The sequence below is a fragment of the Muntiacus reevesi genome, chromosome 12 (genome assembly GCF_963930625.1).
Source record: "Muntiacus reevesi chromosome 12, mMunRee1.1, whole genome shotgun sequence".
In the NCBI taxonomy this organism is placed as follows: domain Eukaryota; kingdom Metazoa; phylum Chordata; class Mammalia; order Artiodactyla; family Cervidae; genus Muntiacus; species Muntiacus reevesi.
The window spans coordinates 48763711-48785064 of NC_089260.1; the positions used below are offsets into that span (position 1 = coordinate 48763711).

The following is a 21354-nucleotide window of genomic DNA, read 5'->3' on the forward strand; positions in this document are numbered from 1 at the left end:
GGAGTGAACAGGGGTGCAACGCCGTCTTAACCCGTGCACGTCTGGCAGTGGTGATGTGAAACACTTTCTGCCTGTGTAGCCCTGATCATCCTCATTTTAAACACTTTTCACCACTCAAAACACTCAAAAAGATGGTTTATACTTTAGCTGTCATCTTAGTTAGGCTTGTTTCAAATGAAGCAGTGTAAAGGTGAGCCGGGTCCATGACCTCCCGGTGGACAAGGGACTGCATCACACCACACCTGCCACCAGGGGCATGAGTGGACAGCGCGTGGCAGGCACGCCTTGGCCTGGAGGGACAGTCAGAGAAACGTGAGGGGAGGAGTCTGGACAGTCTCATTCAGGGCTGGTTTAGAACAGCTGTTATGGTACAGGTCGTTGCAGACACGTCTGTAATCAGTTATTCCTCTCCACTGTCTAGCTTGCCAACTCTGTAACTCCTTGGGACGTCTTGCTGAGCTTAATTGCAGCTGCCACTCATGATCTGGATCATCCAGGTGTTAATCAACCTTTCCTCATTAAAACTAACCATTACCTGGCAACTTTATACAAGGTGAGTGCAAGCTCTTCCTCAGAGTTTAATATTCTTGTATTCTAGAAAATGGGTCACGTTTTAAAGGAGTGAAAGTAAATCGGTTCTCAGTGAATGTTAGAATTTTAACCAGCTTGATATTACTTAGAAATATTGCTCTATGTTCAGAAAAAGACTTAGCCTTTGCTAATTCAGATCTGTCCTTTTTTTTTTGGTAGAATACCTCAGTTCTGGAAAATCACCACTGGAGATCTGCAGTGGGGCTATTGAGAGAATCCGGTTTATTCTCACATATGCCGTTAGAAAGCAGGTAGGTTAAGACAAAATTAATTAGTTATGAACTGTGGATATTAAGTTGGAAAAACCGTTAAAGTTTTTAAGATTATGTTGTTATATTCAGATGTCCCACAATTTGGGGGTGAAAATTAAAGTTGCCTAGCTATGTCCGACTCTTTGCAACCCCACAGACTGTAGCCCAGCAGGCGCCTCTGTCCATGGGATTCTCCAGGCAAGAATACTGGAATGGGTAGCCATTCCCTTCTCCAGGGGACCTTCCTGACCCAGGGATCGAACCCAGGTCTCCCATGTCGCACGTGGATTCTTTACTATCTGAGCCACGAGGGAAGCCCCAGTTTGGGGGTAAATTATCTTATTTTACAAATTTGCATCAAAATTTTAATAATTTACTCCTATTCTGAAATACAGTCAGTAGCATTTTTTTTTTTTCAGTGAATTTTTATGAAGGGTCAATCCACAGATATTACAGAATGCACTCCGGATACACAGTGGCTCAGTCATGTTTACTGTTTATTTATGTAAATAGACTTACATAGTTCCATTTTATACTCTTTTGAATAAAACCTTAATGTAAAGGTAAATTGGATAGAAAGTAAGCAATCTGTATAAGAAATAGATTCATTAAAATCTGTTTTAGGAAAAATGATGAAGAGAAAGAATGGAAAACTTAATTTTTTTTAGACATCACTGTCATTTGATGTCAAGCAGGCCATTTGAGTGGGGCTTCCCAGGTGGCTCAGTGCTCAAAGAACCCACCTGCCAATGCAGGAGACACAGGCTTGATCCCTGGGTCAGGAAGTTCCCCTGTAGGAGGAGATGGCAACCCACTCTAGTATTCTTGCCTGAAGAATTGCACAGACAGAGGAGCCTCAAGGGCTATAGTCCATAGGCTCTCAAAGAGTCGGACACGACTGAATGAACGACTGAGCACGTGCACACGCATGCGCACACACACACCAACTAAGTATGCACGCGCGTGTACACACACACACACACACCCATGTGAAAAGCTAACATAAAGCAATAACATAGAGGAGCCCAGTATCCTGGTATTGTCAGCAGAATCTCATGTCATTGGTCCACCAACAAAAGCTTTTAATGGTGTCTCATCTCGAGAAGGTGACCTGGGGAAACAGTGTCAGTGGATATTAACTGCCTAATTCTAGAGAAAGGGGGAACGTAAAAAAATGTGTTAGGATGTCAAGGGTTAAGTTACTGTCACTGCTCTTTCCTTTCTCTTTTGCTTTCTCAATTTAAAAGAACTGTATAAAACAACGGTTTTTGGTAATGATCATAAGAAAAATGGTGGACTTTAAAAAATTTTTTTAAGTCTGTATTCATGGCTACCATTTGGAGTTTGACAATACTTCTGGTAAATAAAATTGTTTCTTGTTGTACAAATATTATAAAAACTATTTAAACCACCATATACTAACTGCTGTTAGTATATAAGTGCTCTTTTTCTTGAATAAGATGGATTAAATTGTTCACTTTATGATTCCCTTTTTATCCTGTTTTGCATTTGATGTTAACCCTGTTGAATTCTCATTTATTTCAAATAAAAACAAAATCAGGACTACTACACAGTTGCATCCTTTTATGTCTTCTTTCTTTAGGGCTTTAATATTTGATATTGTGAACTTTTTAATCTATAATGATCAGTTCTTTATTGATCATTATACAAAGAAAACATTGGCGATGGCCCATTGAAACAAAAGGAATTTTTAAACATTCTTCCTATTTGACTTGAGAAAGCTTTTTAGATATTTGTTATCTGTTTTAACATGTTACATTTTCCCTTACAGAAAATTTGAATAGTTTTACAGATAATTGATTCCTGAATTTGGTTCTGAAAATAGAATTGAATCTAAATTTTATTACATTGCTTGGTGGAGGTTCATTAGGGTTTACTCAGAAATATCTTCTCATGTCTGCAGAAGTCAGTAGTCGAATAGTCTGTTCCTCCGTCTGACCCTCCTCCTGCATCTCAGGCACGAACATAGAATCCAAGGTTGTTCCCTACATCATAGCAAAAAATTTTCCCAAGCAGCATGTCAATTGTACATAGACTTTTTTTTTTTAAGGCACATAATTCCACCTTAAGGCCTTCCTTTCAGAGTGTTTGCCTAGTGGTATTTCCCCACAAGTTCTCTTGGTCTTGGTTTGACCATTTTCAGTTCAGTTGCTCAGTCATGTCCGACTCTTTGTGACCCCATGAATCACAGCATGCCAGGCCTCCCTGTCCCTCACCAACTCCTGGAGTTTACTCAAACTCATGTCCATCGAGTTGGTGATGCCATCCAGCCATCTCATCCTCTGTCGTCCCCTTCTCCTCCTGCCCCCATTCCCTCCCAGCATCAGGGTCTTTTCCAGTGAGTCAACTCTTCGCATGAGGTGGCCAAAGTATTGGAGTTTCAGCTTCAGCATCAGTCCTTCCAATGAACACCCAGGACTGATCGCCTTTAGAATGGACTGGTTGGATCTCCTTGCAGTCCAAGGGACTCTCAAGAGTCTTCTCCAACACCACAGTTCAAAAGCATCAATTCTTGTAGGTTTTAAAAATAGGGAGGCCTGGCGTGCTGCGATTCATGGGGTCTCAAAGAGTCGGACACGACTGAGCGACTGAACTGAAAAATGCATTCCTTAAAACCCATGTTTTGCGGTAGGTTAAAAGTTGAATGACAGAATATCTTAGAGCTCAGTAAAGGTTTCTGAGTGTTAAGATTAAGGGAAAAATAATTAAGAAGTAGCTATTCAACTGAAAGCCTTGTTTTTCTCTGTTTCTCTACTTCCAGACAACAGATGGAGGCTCAGATAGGCGCTCTGATACTGGCCACAGACATCAGCCGCCAGAATGAGTACTTGTCCTTGTTTCGGGCCCATCTGGACAAGGGCGACCTGCATCTGGAAGATGCCAGGCACAGGCATTTGGTCTTACAGGTAAAATGTGGCCTGGAAAAATTCTATTTCTAGGGCAGATTGTTCGAATAAAAATGAAATATTCTCATGTAGTTCTCTGAGTGGTTAAATCTTGAGAGCAAGCTGTGGCCTGCAAAGCGTCGCAGAAGGCTGTGCAGGAAAGGGCCATCACTTTTGTCTCTTTCACACTTGAGATTTCTAACAAAAACAGTGTTTACAAGATGCAGTACCAGTCAACAGTAGCGGCTTTTTTTTTTTTGGTTACATTTTTTTGGCTGTGCCACATAGCACACAGGATCTTAGTTCCCTGACCAGGAATTGAACCTGTGCCCCTGCATTGGACGCACAGAGTCTTAACCACTGGATGGCCAGGGAAGTCCCAAACAGCATTTTATTTTAACAAGTTCTCACATATGAAAAATGAGAAATGACTGATTGGTTTGTAGCTTTCTGATTAATACAGTTCTGTGTTAGCTCTCTGGAATTATCAAGCGTGTTCAGTTTGGTTAGCAGGCTTTCAGTACCTCTATAAAATGATTGCTGTAACTAACAGTATTATAAACTCACTGTGAAAATGAAAGTCGTTCAGTTGTATCCCAACTCTTTTCATCCCCATGGACAGAGGAGCCCATCAGGCTTCTCTTCAGGCAAGAACACTGGAGTGAGTTGCCATTTTCTTCTCCAGGGGATCTTCCTGACCCAGGGATCGACTCTGCTGCAGACTCACATCTGCTGCACTGGAGGCAGATTCTTAAACTCAGTGTTAAGGATAATAGATGTCCTATTGCAACATTTTCTTTTTCTTTTTTAAGGTGTTCTTTTCCTCACTATTAGAGTATATTTAAACTTAGTACATTTGAAGTTTTACTTTTTTTCTTAAGACAGTTTCAATGTTTTGCTTGCTAGATGGCTTTGAAGTGTGCTGATATTTGTAACCCATGTCGGACCTGGGAATTAAGCAAGCAGTGGAGTGAAAAAGTAACAGAGGAATTCTTCCATCAAGGCAAGTTACAGTATTGAGTATTGAGTGATCATCTGTTCATTTTTTAGCATCATATGAATAAAATAACATAGACAATTAAAATAACTTAGACAAAATAACGGCTAGACAACTGTAGAGTCTAGCAGTAGGTGCCTGATAGTTGTAGCGACAGTTCACAATAGATGGATGTAGAACCAATAATGCACAAATTGAGGGCCTGTTTTGAAAATCAGTGGTTGTCTTTTGAAATGATCTGATATGTGTGCATTTATGAATAGACACAGAGCAAGTTTGGAAGTTTTGCTGCACAGAAAGATTGTCCTGCCCTTGCTCCATCCTTGTCCCTTGTGAAGGGTGTGGCCATAGGACATATTTTGTGAATTAAAGGCAGAAAGATAAAGATCTTCATTCCATGCATCTTCCTTTTAGAAATCTTAAGTTTTAAACTAAAATGCTGTGACAGAATTACAATCCTGGGATAACATCTAGTTAAGTTTTCCACCCTCTCCATTTGAAATAGGTTATCAGCTTGGCAACCTTTTCTATGTGTGAATAACTTAAAATTTAAAAAAGAACTAATTTAGAAGGCGTCCTCTCATGAGGATTAAGTATGTTACATTTTTCCTAAGGAATTTACAGGTAAGATGAAGACTTTAATTATATTTTTAACCAATAAGGTATATTCCACATAAAGAATTATCTTTCTCTTTTTTAACTTTCTAGGAGATATAGAAAAAAAGTATCATTTGGGTGTGAGTCCACTCTGCGATCGTCAGACTGAATCAATTGCCAACATCCAGATTGGTAACTATACATACTCAGATATGACTGGTTTTAAAAATGCCACTGACTTTAATTTTGTCAGGAAGAGAGGTACATCTGAAATATAAATGTTAAAATGCTTCTAATTTTTAAATACTTTAAGAGATCTTATTCCTGGATTTTTTTTTTTTTTTTTTTTTGACCCTTATAATTTACTCTCATTTGATTTTAGTTGATAAAAAGCAGAGCAGGGCTTCCTGGATGGTCCAGTGGTTAAGAATCTGCCTTCCACTGCAGGGGACACAGATTTGATCCCTGGTTGGGAAAGATCCCATGCCATGGGGTGGCTAGGCCTCTGTGCCACAACTCCTGAGCCCACCACTGACACCCGTGTGCCTAGAGCCCATGCTCGGCAACAGCAGAAGTCACTGCAACGAGAAGCCTGCGCACCACAACTAGAGAAAGCCCGTGCGCAGCAAAGACCCAGCCAGAAATTAAATAGTTAAAAAGGAAGCAGAGCAGGTTGCAGTAACTTTCTGTTCTAAAATGGAAAGAATAGGAACTTCCCTGGTGGTCCACTGGTTAAGAATCTGCCTGCCAATGTAGGGGACACAGGTTTGATCCCTGGTCTGGGAAGATCCCACGTGCTGCAGGGCAGCAGAGCCCGTGCGCCTCCTCTCTGCAACTAGAGAAAAGCCTGTGCACAGCAATGAAGATCCAGTGCAGCACCCCTCCCCAGCCCCCCACCCCCCCCAAAAAAGAAAGAAACTGTCATTCTGGAACCACTAGACCAGATTGCCAGTGAACACTCGCGACCTCAGGCTCTTCACCGCCACCTGCTGGTTGAAGCTGACTCTGCAGTACTGCGCACAGGCCCCTGTAACCTGGCCTCAAGTCGTCTCCCCAGCACCCGCCCGCTCATCTACCTTCAGCAACTTGAGACTCCACCGGGCTCCGCACAGTCACAGCCGTGTGAAGGCAGGAGTCCCAGGCACCTGGGCTGTCCTGGGACAGTTAAGTGGACGCACAAGTGGTTGGGCGGCTCCTGACTCACAGCCACCCAAGACAAACGCTGCTGGGCTCCTCTTCTTCCAGTTTGCCCAGTTTATCCAGTTAGCAAATGTTGGTCTTTGCAACCTCAAATCCTAAGCAAAAGTGGGACTTGGAGAGATTCTCCTTCTAGGGTAAGTCGGGACTGTTAGAATAAACTCTGTGCTAAGCAGCAGTTACCCAGAGCCAGGGTGTGGTCAGTAAGCAGCAGTCATGTTGAGTCCATAGGCTTTCTTCTGTGATTGGAGCCCTGGGTCTGTTGTGTACTAGGTGAGGGTCAGGCATGTGACCCAGCGCCCTCTGGTGTCTGGACAAGGAGAGAGAGGGGCGCGTGGACAGGGACAGAGAAGTGGATTCACAAGTGGGTGGATGGCTTGTGAGCCCAGGGTGCCTCCCGGCTGTGTCTGTGGCCCCAGCCTGGGTGCTGATACCAGGTGCTTAAGACCTCAGAGAACCCCAGGGAACGGAGAGCCTGGAGAGACAGCTAGTCTGTTGGATGGGAGAAACAGGATGCAGATGCTCTCAGCCGGTTGGAACTGTGGGAGAATCAACAGGGATCCAGGCCTTTCAGTGGTTAGGAATTCACCTGCCAATGCAACAGGAGAAGCCACTGCAGTGAGAAGCCCGCACACCACAACTGAAGAAAAGCCTGCGCAGCAACGAAGACCCAGCACAGCCACAAATTTGCTTTAAAAAAAAATTTTTTTAAAGGCTGAATGCTATTCCATTTTTAAAAAAGGAAATGGACCCTGTGAAACCAGTGGTAATAAGGTCCTACATTTGGGTACAAGAGCCCAGCTGCTCATGACCTGACCTAGAAAAAGACGGGGCTCCGGGCGCAGGCTCAACCTGACGGGGGGTATGAGGGTGGCCACTGCCAGAGGCCGAAATGCTCTCTCACCACAGTGGTGACGTTCTCCTCATGTCCTCTCCTCACCAGAACATTCCTCGTGGCAGGCACATCTCAGCTGTTCCCTGCTGAGCCCTGGCCAGCCCAGAGCAGTGCCTGGCGTAGCGTACGTTCTCAGTTAACACGTGTGGAGGAGGTGGGAGACACGGAAGAAAGCCATGTTTCCAGTATCGTCACTGCTACTTCAGAGACCAGAATTGGTACCCTTGAAATTGAACCATCAGACCATACATGACTTTTCTGATTAAAAGTAGTGGGTGCTAACTGCTTTATTTCCGTGACATTAAAAAATACATATATTATTTGGCTGCACCAGGTCTTAATTGTAGGATCTTTAGTCTTTATCACAACATGTGGGATCTTTCCTTGCACCATGCAGACTCTTGGTTGTGGCGTGTGGGATCTACTGCCCTGACCAGGGCTCGAAGCCAGGCCCCCTGCATTGGGAGCACGGGCCAGGAGGGAAGTCCCACCAGTGAGATTTTCTTGTTGGCTGAGTGGACCATGTGTAGTTTGTGGTCCATAGAATCTTGCCCTGAGAAGAAAGTTTTAGAGATGAAAAAAATTTAAAAACTATTAACAGTGATAGAATTTGAATGTATATTTTCGTGTCCTTGATCAAAAGTTTAGGAAGATGATGTCATATTTGCTTTTGTCAAGGTGTTTCCTAGGAGGCTTCTTTCACCCTGTGTAAGATACCGTGTGGTATTATTAAGTCAGATACAGTGTGGGCTCGAGTACTGGGTAACCCCGAGGTGCAGACTGTCCTGACATCGCCTTTCCTTTTCTCTGAGTTAAGGGAGATCGGTTGTATGAGGTGTCCATCAGGTAGGCCCCAGCACACTTCCAGTGTTTGCTTCAGTGATGGTTTGAATTAGTCTGTGTTCCTCTTAGACTCGTCCTTGCTGTCATGTTGTCGTTCCGTTGCTGAGTAGTGTCTGCCTCTTCGTGGCCCCGTGGACTGTAACATGCCAGGCTCCTCTGTCCATGGGATTTCCCAGGCAAGGATACTGGAGCAGGTTGCCATTTCCCCCTCCAGGGGATCTTCCCAACCCAGGTCTCCTGCACTGGCAGGCAGACTGTTTATCACCAAGCCACCAGGGAAGCCATGGTGTCGTGAGTTCTAGCTTTATAAATTCTGAGGTATCAATACATAAAGGCCCCCTGTGCTCATGACCAGGGTGATGATCACCCCCCACTGACGGCAGAGCCGCTGCACCTCGATTCCGGTCTTGTCACCCGCAGCCCGGGAGACCCCCTTAGCTCTAGTGGTCTTGCGGGAACCAGCCCTCGGACCCGCTGAGCCCGGCTCCAGGGCCGCCACGGTTTTGCTGAAACGTTAATAGGAGGATGTGGTTGGTGCAGCTGAGAGGAATCATCAGAAGAGATGTGCTGCATTTGTCAGCTCACCTTCACTTCAAGTCTCATTACGTTGCTTACATAGATTCTTCGAGAAGGTATGTAAATTTTCACACACGTCTAGAAAAATAAGAGCTAGACAGTACTGGAATAGGACTTAAGAGAGTAAACGCTATATCGACCTTGGAAAGTTTCAGAACACACACAGAGGCCTTTTCTCCTTGTTTCCTCAGGTTTTATGACCTATCTCGTGGAGCCTCTGTTCACGGAATGGGCCCGGTTCTCCAACACCAGGCTGTCCCAGACGATGCTCGGACACGTGGGGCTGAACAAAGCCAGCTGGAAGGGGCTGCAGAGGGAACAGTCCAGCAGCGAGGACACCGATGCTCCGTTCGAGGAGTTGAGCTCACAGTTATTACCTCAGGAAAACCGGTTATCCTAGCCCCCAGGACCAGTGGACAGATGCCTCCTGGAGGTTGTTAGAAATGTGAAACGGGGTCTTGAGGTGAGAGAACTTACTCTTGACTGCCAAGGGAAATGAATGATGCCAGCATTATTTATTTCCAAGATTTCCTCTGTTGGATCATTTGAACCCACTTGTTAACGACAAGACCCGAACCTACAGCAATATGCATTTGGCTTTTCGTGGGATACCTTGAAGAGGCAGCGCCTGGCAGGAGCAAACGGAGGGAATAAGCGAGGAAGTTTTTGCAGGAGGTATTGCTCTTCGAAGCATCATCATGAAGCTTGAACTGAAGCCTTCAGCAGAAATCTTCGGAATTTAACCAGCCTGATGCAAACAGTGTGTTATCTGTACCTTCCACTGATTCTCTTGGAGAAAATGGAAATGTGAAGTGCCCAGTGTCTGCACCTCTGGCAGGACTCAATGTTTACAAACCAACTCTTGAAATATTGGTTCTCAATTTGCCTTGGAGCATGATTGTGAAGGAACCACTAAGAATTCTGAAGATCAAACCTAGAACTGCAGCTCTTTCTCCCCCTCCCCCCGTTTGCCTTTTTTTTCTTCGAATGCCACCAAAGCCTCCCATTTGCTCTGGTTTTATTTCGTGCACTGGAAACTGAGCATTTATCATAGAGTGCCGCCAAGCTTTCACTCCAGTGCTGTTTGGCAATGCAATTTTTTTTTTTAACTCTTTCATTTTTAATTTGGGGCGGGCGGGGCAGAACCCCAGTGTCCTAGCTGTATTATGATTCCGCGGTGAAGACATTGCATGTTGTTTTCACTACTGTACACTTGACCTGCACATGCAAGAAAAAAAAGGTGGAATGTTTAAAACACCATAATCAGCTCAGGGTATTGCCAATCTGAAATAAAGTGGGATGGGCCAGTGTGTCCTTCAGAGCAAGGGTACTATAAGTCCCTCTCGCTACAGGGAGTGAGAGGTATGTTGTGTGTGTGTGGATGTGTGTTTGGGGCGCGCTTGTGCATGTGTGACTGTGCATGTGTTCTATTTATCCACGTGGCAAGGATCGGAGACGTCGGCTTTTATTTATTATTGTAGAATGTGACGTAGTGAGCAGCCACACATGGGAGGGGAAGGGAGGTCGGCCGTGAGAGATGATGGCTCCAGACGCCAGATGCCTTAACTATGCACCAAGCTAAGTGACCAAACTTCTTGTTTTGATTTGAAAAATAAAAGTGCATTGTTTTCTCGTCCCTCCCTTTGATGAAACGTTCCCCTTCGACGGGCCTTTTGATGTGAACAGATGTTTTCTAGGACAAAAAAAAAAAAATCTAAGGACTAATTTTAAATTTAACAAACATTCCACTTTTGTAATTTGTTTTAAATTGTTTTATGTATAGTAAGCACAACTGTAATCTAGTTTTAAGAGAAACCGGTGCTTTCTTTTAGTTCATTGTATTTCCCTTGTTACTGTAAAAGACTGTTTATTAATTATGTTTACAGTTTGTTGCAACAGCCATTTTCTTGGGAGAAAGCTTGAGTGTAAAGCCATTTGTAAAAGGCTTTGCCAGACTCATTTTAATATGTGCCTGTTGCTGTTCACTTTTGATGAATAAAACCTATCTTTTCACATTTTTATCTTTGATATTTACCTTATAAGTCAGTCTGTGGGAAAGGATAAGGCAAAGTTACCAGGAAAACTAAGCGTCCACTCCTCAATTCTAGCACTAGCTCACAGGACACTTGTTCAGGTGTCGCTGGGTGCAGGCATCATCCTGTGGGCTCACCAGTCACCTGCACCTCACAGGTGAGATGCTGAGGCCCAGGGCATAGATGGCTGAGTCCTGACAGCCTGGAGAAGTCAGCTCTGAGCCCACCCGCTGGTCTCCACAGCCCTTTGTTCCCACGGTGGGAACCTCAGATCCTCGTGCAGGTAACAAAATACCACTTGTGTTGGCCTTTTTAAAGTCAAATAATAGGAAATGGCCACTTGATCCTGCTTGACCGGCTTCAGTGTAAGACAGGGACCATTGGGCCTCTCCTTGGGCTCCCCAAGTCCGTTTCATTGGAAGGGATAAGTGTAAACTCTGAGCACAAACATGCCGTCGTCATTTGCATAGAAGAGTGAGGACCAGTAGACACAGAGTGAGTAGGTGATTGTCAATTCTGGAGTAATCACATTTTTTAAAAAAAGATGAAATTTATTCCAGCATGTCTAGAATATTCTATCATTTAGATATGTAGCCACAAAACGAGAGGAAAAAAAAAAAAAAAAACGTAGCCATTATAAAAAAGCGACTACTGAGATGTTTTACATTCTTTTCTCTGTTACCAAGTCTTTGAAATCTGGCGTGTCCTTGACGCTTACAGCACATCTGTTTGGGCCAGCCGTGTCTCAGGTGCCCAGTCTCCTCACGTGGCTCGTGGCCACCACGCTGGACCACTGGGTGCTGGTCTGATGGAGGCGAATCTGACGCACTGCGTGTGATGAGGAAACTTGCGGCTCACAGACCTAGTATGTCAGCACATGGAGAGCAGAACTGTCTCATGGCAAACTCACTGTAACCAAACTCACAGAGACTGATTGTTTTTTTCCCATTAGTAGTTTAATTTACAATGAGAAAGGTGACTATCATTCTCTCATTTTAGGCAGATCTTCTTGGGAAGCTAAATTACAATCAGCCGGTTACCTGAGCATCATGGATTCTGAGCCAAGGGAGCAAGGTCCCTCACGCATCCCAAAAGGAGGCGCCTGCTGATGCTCGTGCTTGGGTGGACTGTGGTTCCCCTGGACGAGGCTAGGGACTGAATGCTAGGAGCTGCATCTCCACACCTGCGTGACTGGCGTGTCTGGCAGGTATGTCAGGCCCTCAGCCTCGCATCAGCTGAGGCTGCCTGGGCTCCACCTGCCAGGCTGTGCTTGCTGCTGCTTCTCTGACTTGGGTTCGCTATTCAGAGGAATCTCTCGTTTCCTCCATTCTCGAGGGGGAGACACCCGAGTGTGCTCCTGTTTCCCGCCTACAGGTAAGTAAACCCATGGCAAAGATACATGTTGTTACATATATGTGGGATGAGCGTTGATAGCCCTGCTTCATAGTATCTGTGTATTCTTTGAACATTGATTTTTCTAGAAAAATCTAGAAAAAGGAAACAGTACAGTAATTCAGAAAACTTGAGGAAACTGTAATTTAGAAGATCACATTTTTAAATAAGTATTATGGAAGTGAGTGCAAAGTTCATGTGAATTTTTAAGATAAAAGGGGAAACTTCAAAGAATTCTAGAGCATTGTAGCAGCTTGCTGGGGCCCTGGGGCAACTAGTGCTGGGGGCGGCACCTCTGCTAGAGCCTCAAGGTCCTCAGAACAAGGAGAATCCCATGGAGGGAGGAGCCTGGTGGGCTACAGTCCATGGGGTCGCTAGGTGTCGGACACGACTGAGTGACTTCACTTTTCACTTTCATGCATTGGAGAAGGAAATGGCAACCCACTCCAGTGTTCTCGCCTGGAGAATCCCAGGGACAGGGGAGCCTGGTGGGCTGCCGTCTATGGGGTCGCACAGAGTCGGACACGACTGACGTGACTCAGCAGCAGCAGCAGCTTAACAAAACCAAACAAGCTGGTTCCTGGTCAGTACTTGTACTCTGTCAATGCGGTGCTTTATAATGATCTTCTGAATACAGAAGTAAAAAAAATTTTTTTTAATTTATTTAATTGGAGGCTAATTACAGTACTGTAGTGGTTTTTGCCATATGTTGCCTGGGGAATATATTTGTACTTTAGGTTACAGGTTAGAGGTGCTAGTAACTCTTTGAAGATTCCTGTAATGGTCTCTCTGTTTCCAAAGAGTTCTTTTTAAAATTTTCATATCAGAGGTTCAGTGTTTCCATGTGTACTTTTCTTTAACGTGTAAATATTTTGTTTAAATCTTTTCCCAGTTAGTATCTCCATCTTGGGACAGTGACCAATGGCTAATACGCACTCAGTAATGTTTTTAAATAAATGTGGCATTAATCACCATTCTATCAGCATATATTTGAAACACATAGTTGTCCAGATATGTGCAGGACTTAGCCTTTGTTGGCTAAGGATTTGCAGGCAACCTGTGTCTTCTGGAAGGCCCCCGGTGGTCTGTGGCCTCCAGTGGGGGGGTGACCACTACTTGGAGTGGACAGCCAGGTGCACACAGCTGTCTCTTGCACCTTCTCATCTCTTGTGCTCAACATTAGTTCAGTGGCTCAGTCATGCCTGACTCTGCAACCCCATGGACTGCAGCACTCCAGCTTCCCTGTCCATCACCAACTCCCAGAGCTTCCTCAAACTCATGTCCATCAAGTTGGTGATGCCATCCAACCATCTCATCCTCTGTCGTCCCCTTCTCCTCCTGCCCCGTCTTTCCCAGCATCAGAGTCTTTTCTGATGAGTCAGTCACGTGCTCAGCATAGGACTGACTGGCATAAACTGCCATCAATGAATGTTGAACAAATTAACAACTTGGTATCATGTCTCCTTTTCAGCTATCAGTCTGTCATTATGAGCAGTTTGGCTGACACTAGTCCATGCTGCAGTCTGTGGTCACAGCACCCGAGTTCCTGCTGTGTGCTGGGCGCTGCACTGGGGATGTAGTAAAGGCATTAAAAGTGACAGAGCATGGCCCCTGTTCTCAGAATGTTTGGGTGACTGTGGAAAGTATCTGTCGTATGACATGGCGGGTTTCTATCCTGTACAAAATGGTTTTATTGGGTAATAATGGAAATGATACTATTTCTACTAATTATTGAATGCTATTAACATCCATGACTGGTAAAATTTAGTTTTCAAATTTGATTCTAAAATATGTCTTAGATGGTCAGTATGATACTTTTAGTAAAATACTAGCTTTTATCACAGTATCTTTGTTTTTTTTTTTACTTTCATAGCTGCGTTGAATTGTCCTGAACCTATTTTAAAGTCTGGTAGGTTGTAGGGGAAAGAGAAACACCCATTTTTAATGTTAGGTTCTTTTTAGCTCTAATTTAAAACTGAAGCACAGCAAACTTACTAGTCTATTGCAAGTTTTACCAGTCCCATCAACAGTCTCGTGAAGAAAGTACATCTTGTATTAATGTTTAAGCTATGCATCATTTGAGATTTTTGAGCGTAAATTTGAAGTGTTTGTTTATTGTTGGGCCATAAAGCAGTGGTCCCCAACCTATTTGGCACCAGGGACCAGTTTCATGGAAGACAGTTTTTCCACGGATCAGGGTTGGTGGTGGGGTTGTTTCAGGATGATTCAAGTGCATAACATTTACTGTGCACTTTATTATTATTACATCAGCTCCACCTTGGATCATCAGGTATTAGACCCCAGAGGTTGGGGACCCCTGCTATAAAGAATCAGGAGGGTGCATGATACCCCAAGGTGCTTTTTATCTTTTGAAGAAAGTATCATAAAGGAATGTGGCAAAATTCCTAGCTGAACATTTGCAGAATTTTTAAAATTTCCATCTAAGAATCCTCACAGGACAGGGGTTAACTTTTTCCACTGTAGGGAATGGTCTCAGGTCACTGCGAGTTAGCTGGAGCTTTATATTGAGGATCCATTTTCATGAGACAGACTAATCACTTAAGTGTAGCTTTTTGCTGCACCTGTTTCTTGCCACTCCTGCTTCTCTTCCAGCTTCTTCTCTACCTTGGAGTGTCTGCTTGGAAAGGCGGTAAACATTTTTAAAGCATTGTCTTTATGGCTAGATAGACTAGGTTTAGTCTTCTGTCACCTCATCTTTTGAGTATCTTTCTAACCTGTAAAATGTGTGTCTCTTAAAAAATGTACTGACGGATAGTTCAGGCTGAGTCATTGTCCTTTTTCATTTCCGCATCGTGTTTTGTATAAACTGCTCGTGGTAGAGCTGTTCCTTGTGACCTGCTTTCTTGAGCTCTGAGTACCGAATGCACCCCTTTCTCTCCAGGTTTCCTGTTCAAATTCCCGAGGGACAACCTGGACCAACTCAGGAAGGCTGACCCTGGGCCGCAGAACAGCCTCTGCCTCAGCAGGCGTGCCCCTTGCAGAGGGCCGCCTGCTCTCCACCCTCACTATGAACACCAGGTCACGCAGCCACGTGCCGAGGCACCTGCTTCTCACCGTCTCTCGTCTTCTGATAGCAGGTGTGGCTGGCCAAAGAAGAGGGATGGCTCCTAAGCTATGTGAGTGGAAGGCTGTTCATACCTCTGGTAAAACCGCTGTTGTGAAGGGGTGTCTTTCTCCCCCAGATTAAGGCTTTTGCCAGCTTGGAAGAGAGCAGTTGGGAAGGGCGGGACTGCCCTGTAGCAGCCACAGCTGTTTGGATGGAATGGGAGGCGCTATATGTATCATCTTAATCACCTTCTTGATCACATCTAAATCCCACCCATGCTACTCTCTCAGCTTTGTGGAAAGAGCTCTCTGACCTTCCAAAGAGGCTGGAGAACCTCCCAGGGAAAAGAAGTCTGAGAAGCTCCAGCCAGAGAAACAGTAAGGTGTCCAGTCCTTACGAAGCAGACGAAGGACAGCAGTCTCAGAGGGAAACATCTAAGATTTCTGGATCCTTCCTTAGGTATGCTGTTCTTATTTCTTTTCCTTAAGTGATTGCTCTGGTATCAATGAAGAACTAGCCTGCTTACAAGATTGATAAGGAAAAACTAAAAATGATGTTAAAAAGGCTCAGTGGAGTAGCACAGAATACTGACCCCAGGATGAGAAGTGGAGAGAGGACTCAGGAGAGGCTGAAGGTCATGGGGAAGACTGACAGTAACAGGCAGTAACAATGATACTGGCTAAAACCAAGTGCCTCCTCCTGCCTGGCGATCCCAGAGCTGCTGCTACGGGGTTCACAGCTGAAAGTTTAAACTTTCATCTGCCAAATCTAGTCCACAGCGAGGACTTCTATCTTCAGAGAAGTTACTAGAGGATGGTTTTTCCAGCTGTGTGTTTCCATTAGTTGTTACCTCGTGTTTTCTTCCTTCCCCACCAAGATGCAGACTCACAGGGATTCATAGAGCAAGAGGACAGGCTGCGTCTGCAGAAGCGCCTGCGACTGGGCAGACAGCCGGGACCTACCCCTCCGCCCTGGCCCGCACACAGGGACCTCGTCTCCTAGGAGAAGGCTGTCTGCTGGGAACCTTGTGTAAAGTACTGTAAGAACTTAATTGGTACTCTGCTATTCATAGTGTGTGTTCAGAATGCTGCTTTTAATCCTCATAATTTCCTGAAATGAGCATTATTCCCATTTTAAAAACAGATGTGCCTGGGCCAGGATCACATATACATGTCGTGTTTTAACTCCCAAGTTCAGTGTTCTTTGACTCACATTATGTATACAGTCGACCCTTGAACATAGGTTTGAACTGCATGGGTCCACATCTACGTGGACTTCTTTCAGTATAAATACAGTACCTGTATTTACATTTTACAGATTTTAAGTACGGAGAGAAGCCTGCGTTTAGGTCACAAAATGTGGAATCAGAAACTAAAGGTTTGAGCCTTGATTCTTTCCCAGCTGTTCCGGGTTCCTACCTACACGCCTCTTTTAATGCTGAAGATGAATGAAAAGGTGACACATTTTAAGCAGTATATTTCCACTTGGAAAATGCAGAAAGCAAATTATTCTAAAGTTGCATGTACAACACAGAAGAATGTTGCCTACTGTGGGGGAAAAAAACATTTATATAGGCATGACGGTTCAAGGAAAAGAAAAGTTGCTTTATTTCGAAACAGTAACTTCCTTATTTTGGAGCACTGGCTAAAAGTTCAATTATTGGTACAAATATTTTGACCTTCTGAGAAATATTTAAGTATATCAGGTGAATTTCCTGAATTTATTTTAAAGGCAGAATTTTTAAACCATAGAAAACAATTAGAAACAATGTATGTCAACAACATGTGTAAAATTAAGCCACAGTTCAAATTTAAGCTAAACAGCCAAACCATGAAAAGCTGCTATCATTTAGAACATTGCACATAGTTTCAATAACTTAAAAGTGAATGTATTGTCTTCATATCTCCTAATCGCCCTGGGAAATGGAACTTTTTTCCCACTAGATTTAAATAATAAGTCTAACTATTTACTTATAGTAGGAGATTCTGGATAACTATAGCTGAGTTTAACAGAAGTATAGAAAATCATGAAGATACATGAAGCATTTAGATATGACGACTTCCTTAGAAGTCCTGGATGAGAAAGGCGATTCTCCACCTCCTGACAGCACCTACGGGTTATGCTGCTACATGCTGGAGCTCAGCAGAACAGCTGTCTGACCAATGATAAGCAGCTTACAGGAAAGTCTGTCACCTATTCAGTGTTTCATTATAAAGCTACTATTTTGACCAGTATTTGAAAAAATTTTTAACTCCATTATGCTGACATTTCCAGAAGTGTTAACTTAGCAAGAAGTCATCTTTATGATAAACTGAAAGAAAAAGATGGTACATTCTAGTTTTTACTTTAAAACAGATTTTAATTCAATAATTTGATTGTTCACTATTGAAAACTACATTTCTTCCTCAGAACTGGATGGCACTGAGGTGGAAACAGTTTTCATGATCCTTGACTTCCCTTTAAAGGAAAGTATTATGGAATTTCAGCAGCGAACATTATCTGGTTCCTACTCAAACCCCATCTCCAAGAAAATGTGAGAGAGAATCTAAAAGTTCTGTTCAAGACAAGAAGACATTCCAAACTCGAACATTTCACTTCAACAATTTGGATATACCAGCTGCTCCATCACTGGGCAGGAATGATTACCAGCAGCCTTGTCACTGCCATTGCTAAATCTTATGTCCTGTTGTATATCCAAATACATGCATATAAAATATGTGTACAGATAAATTAGTGTTAATTAAAAACTCACGTCTACAAAGTGTCCTTCCTTTGTTCTGAAATCTATGTAATTGTTTTCCAGACTGGAAACCTAAACATCTTGGTTACACATTAAAAACATGCTGGAATGTACATATGCTATGGAAAACTTCAGAACTGACCTTCTCTTAAAAGCAAACAACTTAGAGTGCTTTTGTTATAGCATCATCCTCTAGTGAGACCTAAAAGGAGACCACTAATAAGTACTACATTCAGGTATTTACCAAACAAACAGTGTTGATATCTACTAGCCGAACAGCCCTAATAAACCAACAGCTGAACTTCAGATAGTCTTTCTCAGCACTTTGTCTATTAGGAAGTTGAAGCATTTTCAATTAAAGCCTTCATTTTTCCAGTAGACTTCAACATGTGTGGACCAAACTAGAAAAGAAACAAAAAAGATATAGGTTCATGTAACAGCAATGATAGCCCCCTGCCAACCATGGGCCACAAGGTATATTCATGAAAAACCAAGCAGCTTGATAGTGTTAAAACTGTTAGATTCATGTCAATGTATGACAAAACCCACTGAAATGTTGTAAAGTGATTGGCCTCCAACTAATAAAATAATATTAAAAAAAAAAACTGTTAGATTTGTAACAACCTGTCAATTCATATCAACAGTGAGAAAGATAGCAAAATTACTCACTATCAAACTGTAGTTATCATTGCAAGACCCTGGCTTAATTAGTTCAATTTTACTTCTTTTAATCAAAGAAGATAGATACAGTTTCCCCTTCAATATCTAGAGTTTCAAAGATGCTAGAATTTCTAAGATATCTACCTCTCTGGGATAGATAAACACATCTCCCCAGTGACAGTAACTTGAAGAAAGGGAAGGTCTAAATTGATACTTAAGAGCTTCCATGAAGTCTGCTCAGTCTCCACCTCTGCAGGGCCCACAGTTTGCAAGGCCCTGGTCAGATCTCTTTCCCCTTCACAAGACTCACAGGTGCCCTAAGAGAATGACCTTTCCTTTCTACACCACAACATTTACACTGTCCTTAGATGTAAATTTTATTGTAATGAATTTCACTTCACTGTGCTTACATATAAACAAACAGCATGGAAAATTTAACATGAGAGATACCCAGGGTTAGCTTTTACTTACAGAAGAGCACCAAGAGGGAAGCAGTCTAGCTGGCGGTAAGGACTAAATAAATCCTACAGCACATCCTTCTGCATCTAGCACACGACCAGCTGAGTGTCTTGCGCAGCAGTGGACTGAACCACAGGCTGCCCAGTACTCACCAACACTCTCTCGGAGGTGGCCTCTGATTCAGACTTTGGGATTCCTTTTTCAGCTTCACCTTGACTATCGCTTCGATACCGATAAGCAAACTTCTTTTTCAGCGCCTCTGCTATGAGGGCAGCGGGGTCAGCAGCATCTGCCGGCTTGGGCTTTGTGTCTTGTTCTGACCTTAGAGAAGTGCAGAGAAATCAAGGGGGCATTGCAGGGCTGACAGCACAGCTCTAGCAGCAGAGACACCCGATAGAGATGCTGACGCAGTGAGGTGGCAGCCCTAGATTTACGGCTTGACAAAACAGCACAAAGGTACCCAGGGAATAGTCCCCCAGTTTCTCTAAGGAGCAGAGACTGCAGGCTCCTCCAAGGCAGGCAGGGTTCCCTCTGGCACAAGCCTGACCCCTACCCTAGCAGGCACACACACAGCCTGAGGGAAGAAGGACCACACAGTAACAGGGCTTCAGGGGCAATGGGGGAGAAATGGGAGCAGCCTGCAAGAGTCTGTCCTGCTAATCTCTCAGTTAACGGCATACAAGGGCTCCCGGGGGGGCTTACCTTTTTTAAATTAAAAACTTAGGAGCTATTCCAGTAGTCATGTTATAATACAAGGTTCTCAACAAGCTTAGTGTATGTGTGTGTGCTCAGTGGTGTCCGACTCTTTGTGACCCTGTGGTCTATAGCCTTCCAGGCAAGAATACCGGAGTAGGTTGCCACTTCCTCCTCCAAAGCAGCTTAGTCAGTAGCTTATAAAAGGCATAAGAAACCAAGGGAAGTGGGAGAGAAGGCAGACGTCTCCTCACCTTTTTACTGAGCGCAGTTTCACGCTGTTCATGTCTTTTAGGATCTCCAGCATGTTGGGCAGGTCTGTTTTCTTTGGACTGCTCTTGACCGGGGTCTTCCCAGCAGAGGCGTTTTTCTCTCTCCGCTCTTTTATCAGATCAATAGCAGAAGTGCTCTGCTGGAGCCCCGGGGGTGGGAGGGGAGGCGGCGGCGGAGGGGGTGGCAGCGGGGGCGCTGGAACTGAGGGTGGTGCTGTGGCAGCAGGCCTGGTGGATTCTAAGTCACCTACAGAAATGAGGGAAAAGCAATTTAATCCTGGTGGTAAGAGGCAAATAAAATATTTTAAAGTAGAGTTATGTTAAGGACTTTATACCTGAAAGCGGTAACCTTAAAAAGAATCTCAGTCACAAGTAAAGAGGAAGTTTCAGTTGCTTGCTTGGAATCTAAATGCCTGAATTTAATCCCACAGTCTCCAGATGGAAATGTTCCATTTAACTTTACAGGGTGCTTTTGTGATATCAAATGTTCAGGTCTCACTGCTTCACTCTGTGCAGCTACTTCTAGATGAAACAGCATCTGGACTGCACACAGAACTCCAGTAGGTAGTCTGACAGTTTAGTACTAGAGTAAATAACTATCGGATACCTCTGTGGTTCATTTTAAGTATATTTACATAGAAGATCAGCATGAACTAGAGAATGTAAATTGACCACAATGTGTTTGTTTGAAAGAAAAGTTTTAGATTTATTGAAAAAAATTGAGAGGAAAAAAAAAGTATAGTTAATTCCCCAAAAGAATAAGTAACTAAGAGTTAAAGCGGTTCTAAAATAAGGACCTAAAAATCCATCTTTCTGCATAACTGGAGATTAGAGAGTTGTTTGGGCGTGAACTGTATTGATTAGTTTATTCAAGGGAGTTGGGTTGTGCATAGAACATCTAACAGAAATCCCCAGATGACCTCACAATTCACAGCAGTTTTCCTAGTCTGCCAGAAGAGGGAGGTAAAGCCAGAGAGAAATAACTTACAGGTTAAACAGAAAAGGGCAGGACTTTGGGTTTTCAAATGTCACCTGCAGATTTCAGGGAAGTAACAGCAGGTGCCTGGAGTGCCTTCACCCTGCCCGTCGTGGCCTGACCCAGGTTTGAGGAGGTTTCCGTGTGGGTCACATTAAACTACAGGACCACAAGCTGAGCGACTCAGAGGTGGACTAACTATCCTTTAC

At 43.7% G+C, this 21354-nt stretch overlaps 2 protein-coding genes across 9 annotated transcripts in view; one reads left to right on the plus strand and one right to left on the minus strand.

Moving 5' to 3' along the window:
• The window catches only part of PDE7A (phosphodiesterase 7A), a 109949-nt gene extending 92292 nt beyond the window's left edge, over positions 1 to 17657 (plus strand). The window contains exons 8-16 of one of the 4 annotated variants that reach the window (XM_065903554.1): positions 422 to 553; positions 751 to 842; positions 3625 to 3769; positions 4655 to 4751; positions 5454 to 5534; positions 9045 to 12093; positions 15181 to 15804; positions 16223 to 16384; positions 16663 to 17657. In XM_065903554.1, the coding sequence (XP_065759626.1) occupies positions 422 to 553; positions 751 to 842; positions 3625 to 3769; positions 4655 to 4751; positions 5454 to 5534; positions 9045 to 9253 (756 nt within the window). In that variant the 3' untranslated portion in view covers positions 9254 to 12093; positions 15181 to 15804; positions 16223 to 16384; positions 16663 to 17657. Of the gene's footprint in view, positions 1 to 421; positions 554 to 750; positions 843 to 3624; positions 3770 to 4654; positions 4752 to 5453; positions 5535 to 9044; positions 12261 to 15180; positions 15805 to 16222 lie in introns of all 4 variants that reach the window. The other 3 variants (XM_065903553.1, XM_065903552.1, XM_065903550.1) reach the window with 3 other exon arrangements.
• The window catches only part of MTFR1 (mitochondrial fission regulator 1), a 58231-nt gene continuing 53805 nt past the window's right edge, over positions 16929 to 21354 (minus strand). For all 5 annotated transcript variants that reach the window (XM_065903559.1, XM_065903555.1, XM_065903558.1 and 2 more), the window contains 3 exons: positions 20152 to 20416; positions 19357 to 19525; positions 16929 to 18486 (listed from right to left, as the gene is read on the minus strand). In XM_065903559.1, the coding sequence (XP_065759631.1) occupies positions 18418 to 18486; positions 19357 to 19525; positions 20152 to 20416 (503 nt within the window). In that variant the 3' untranslated portion in view covers positions 16929 to 18417. The remainder of the gene's footprint in view (positions 18487 to 19356; positions 19526 to 20151; positions 20417 to 21354) is intronic.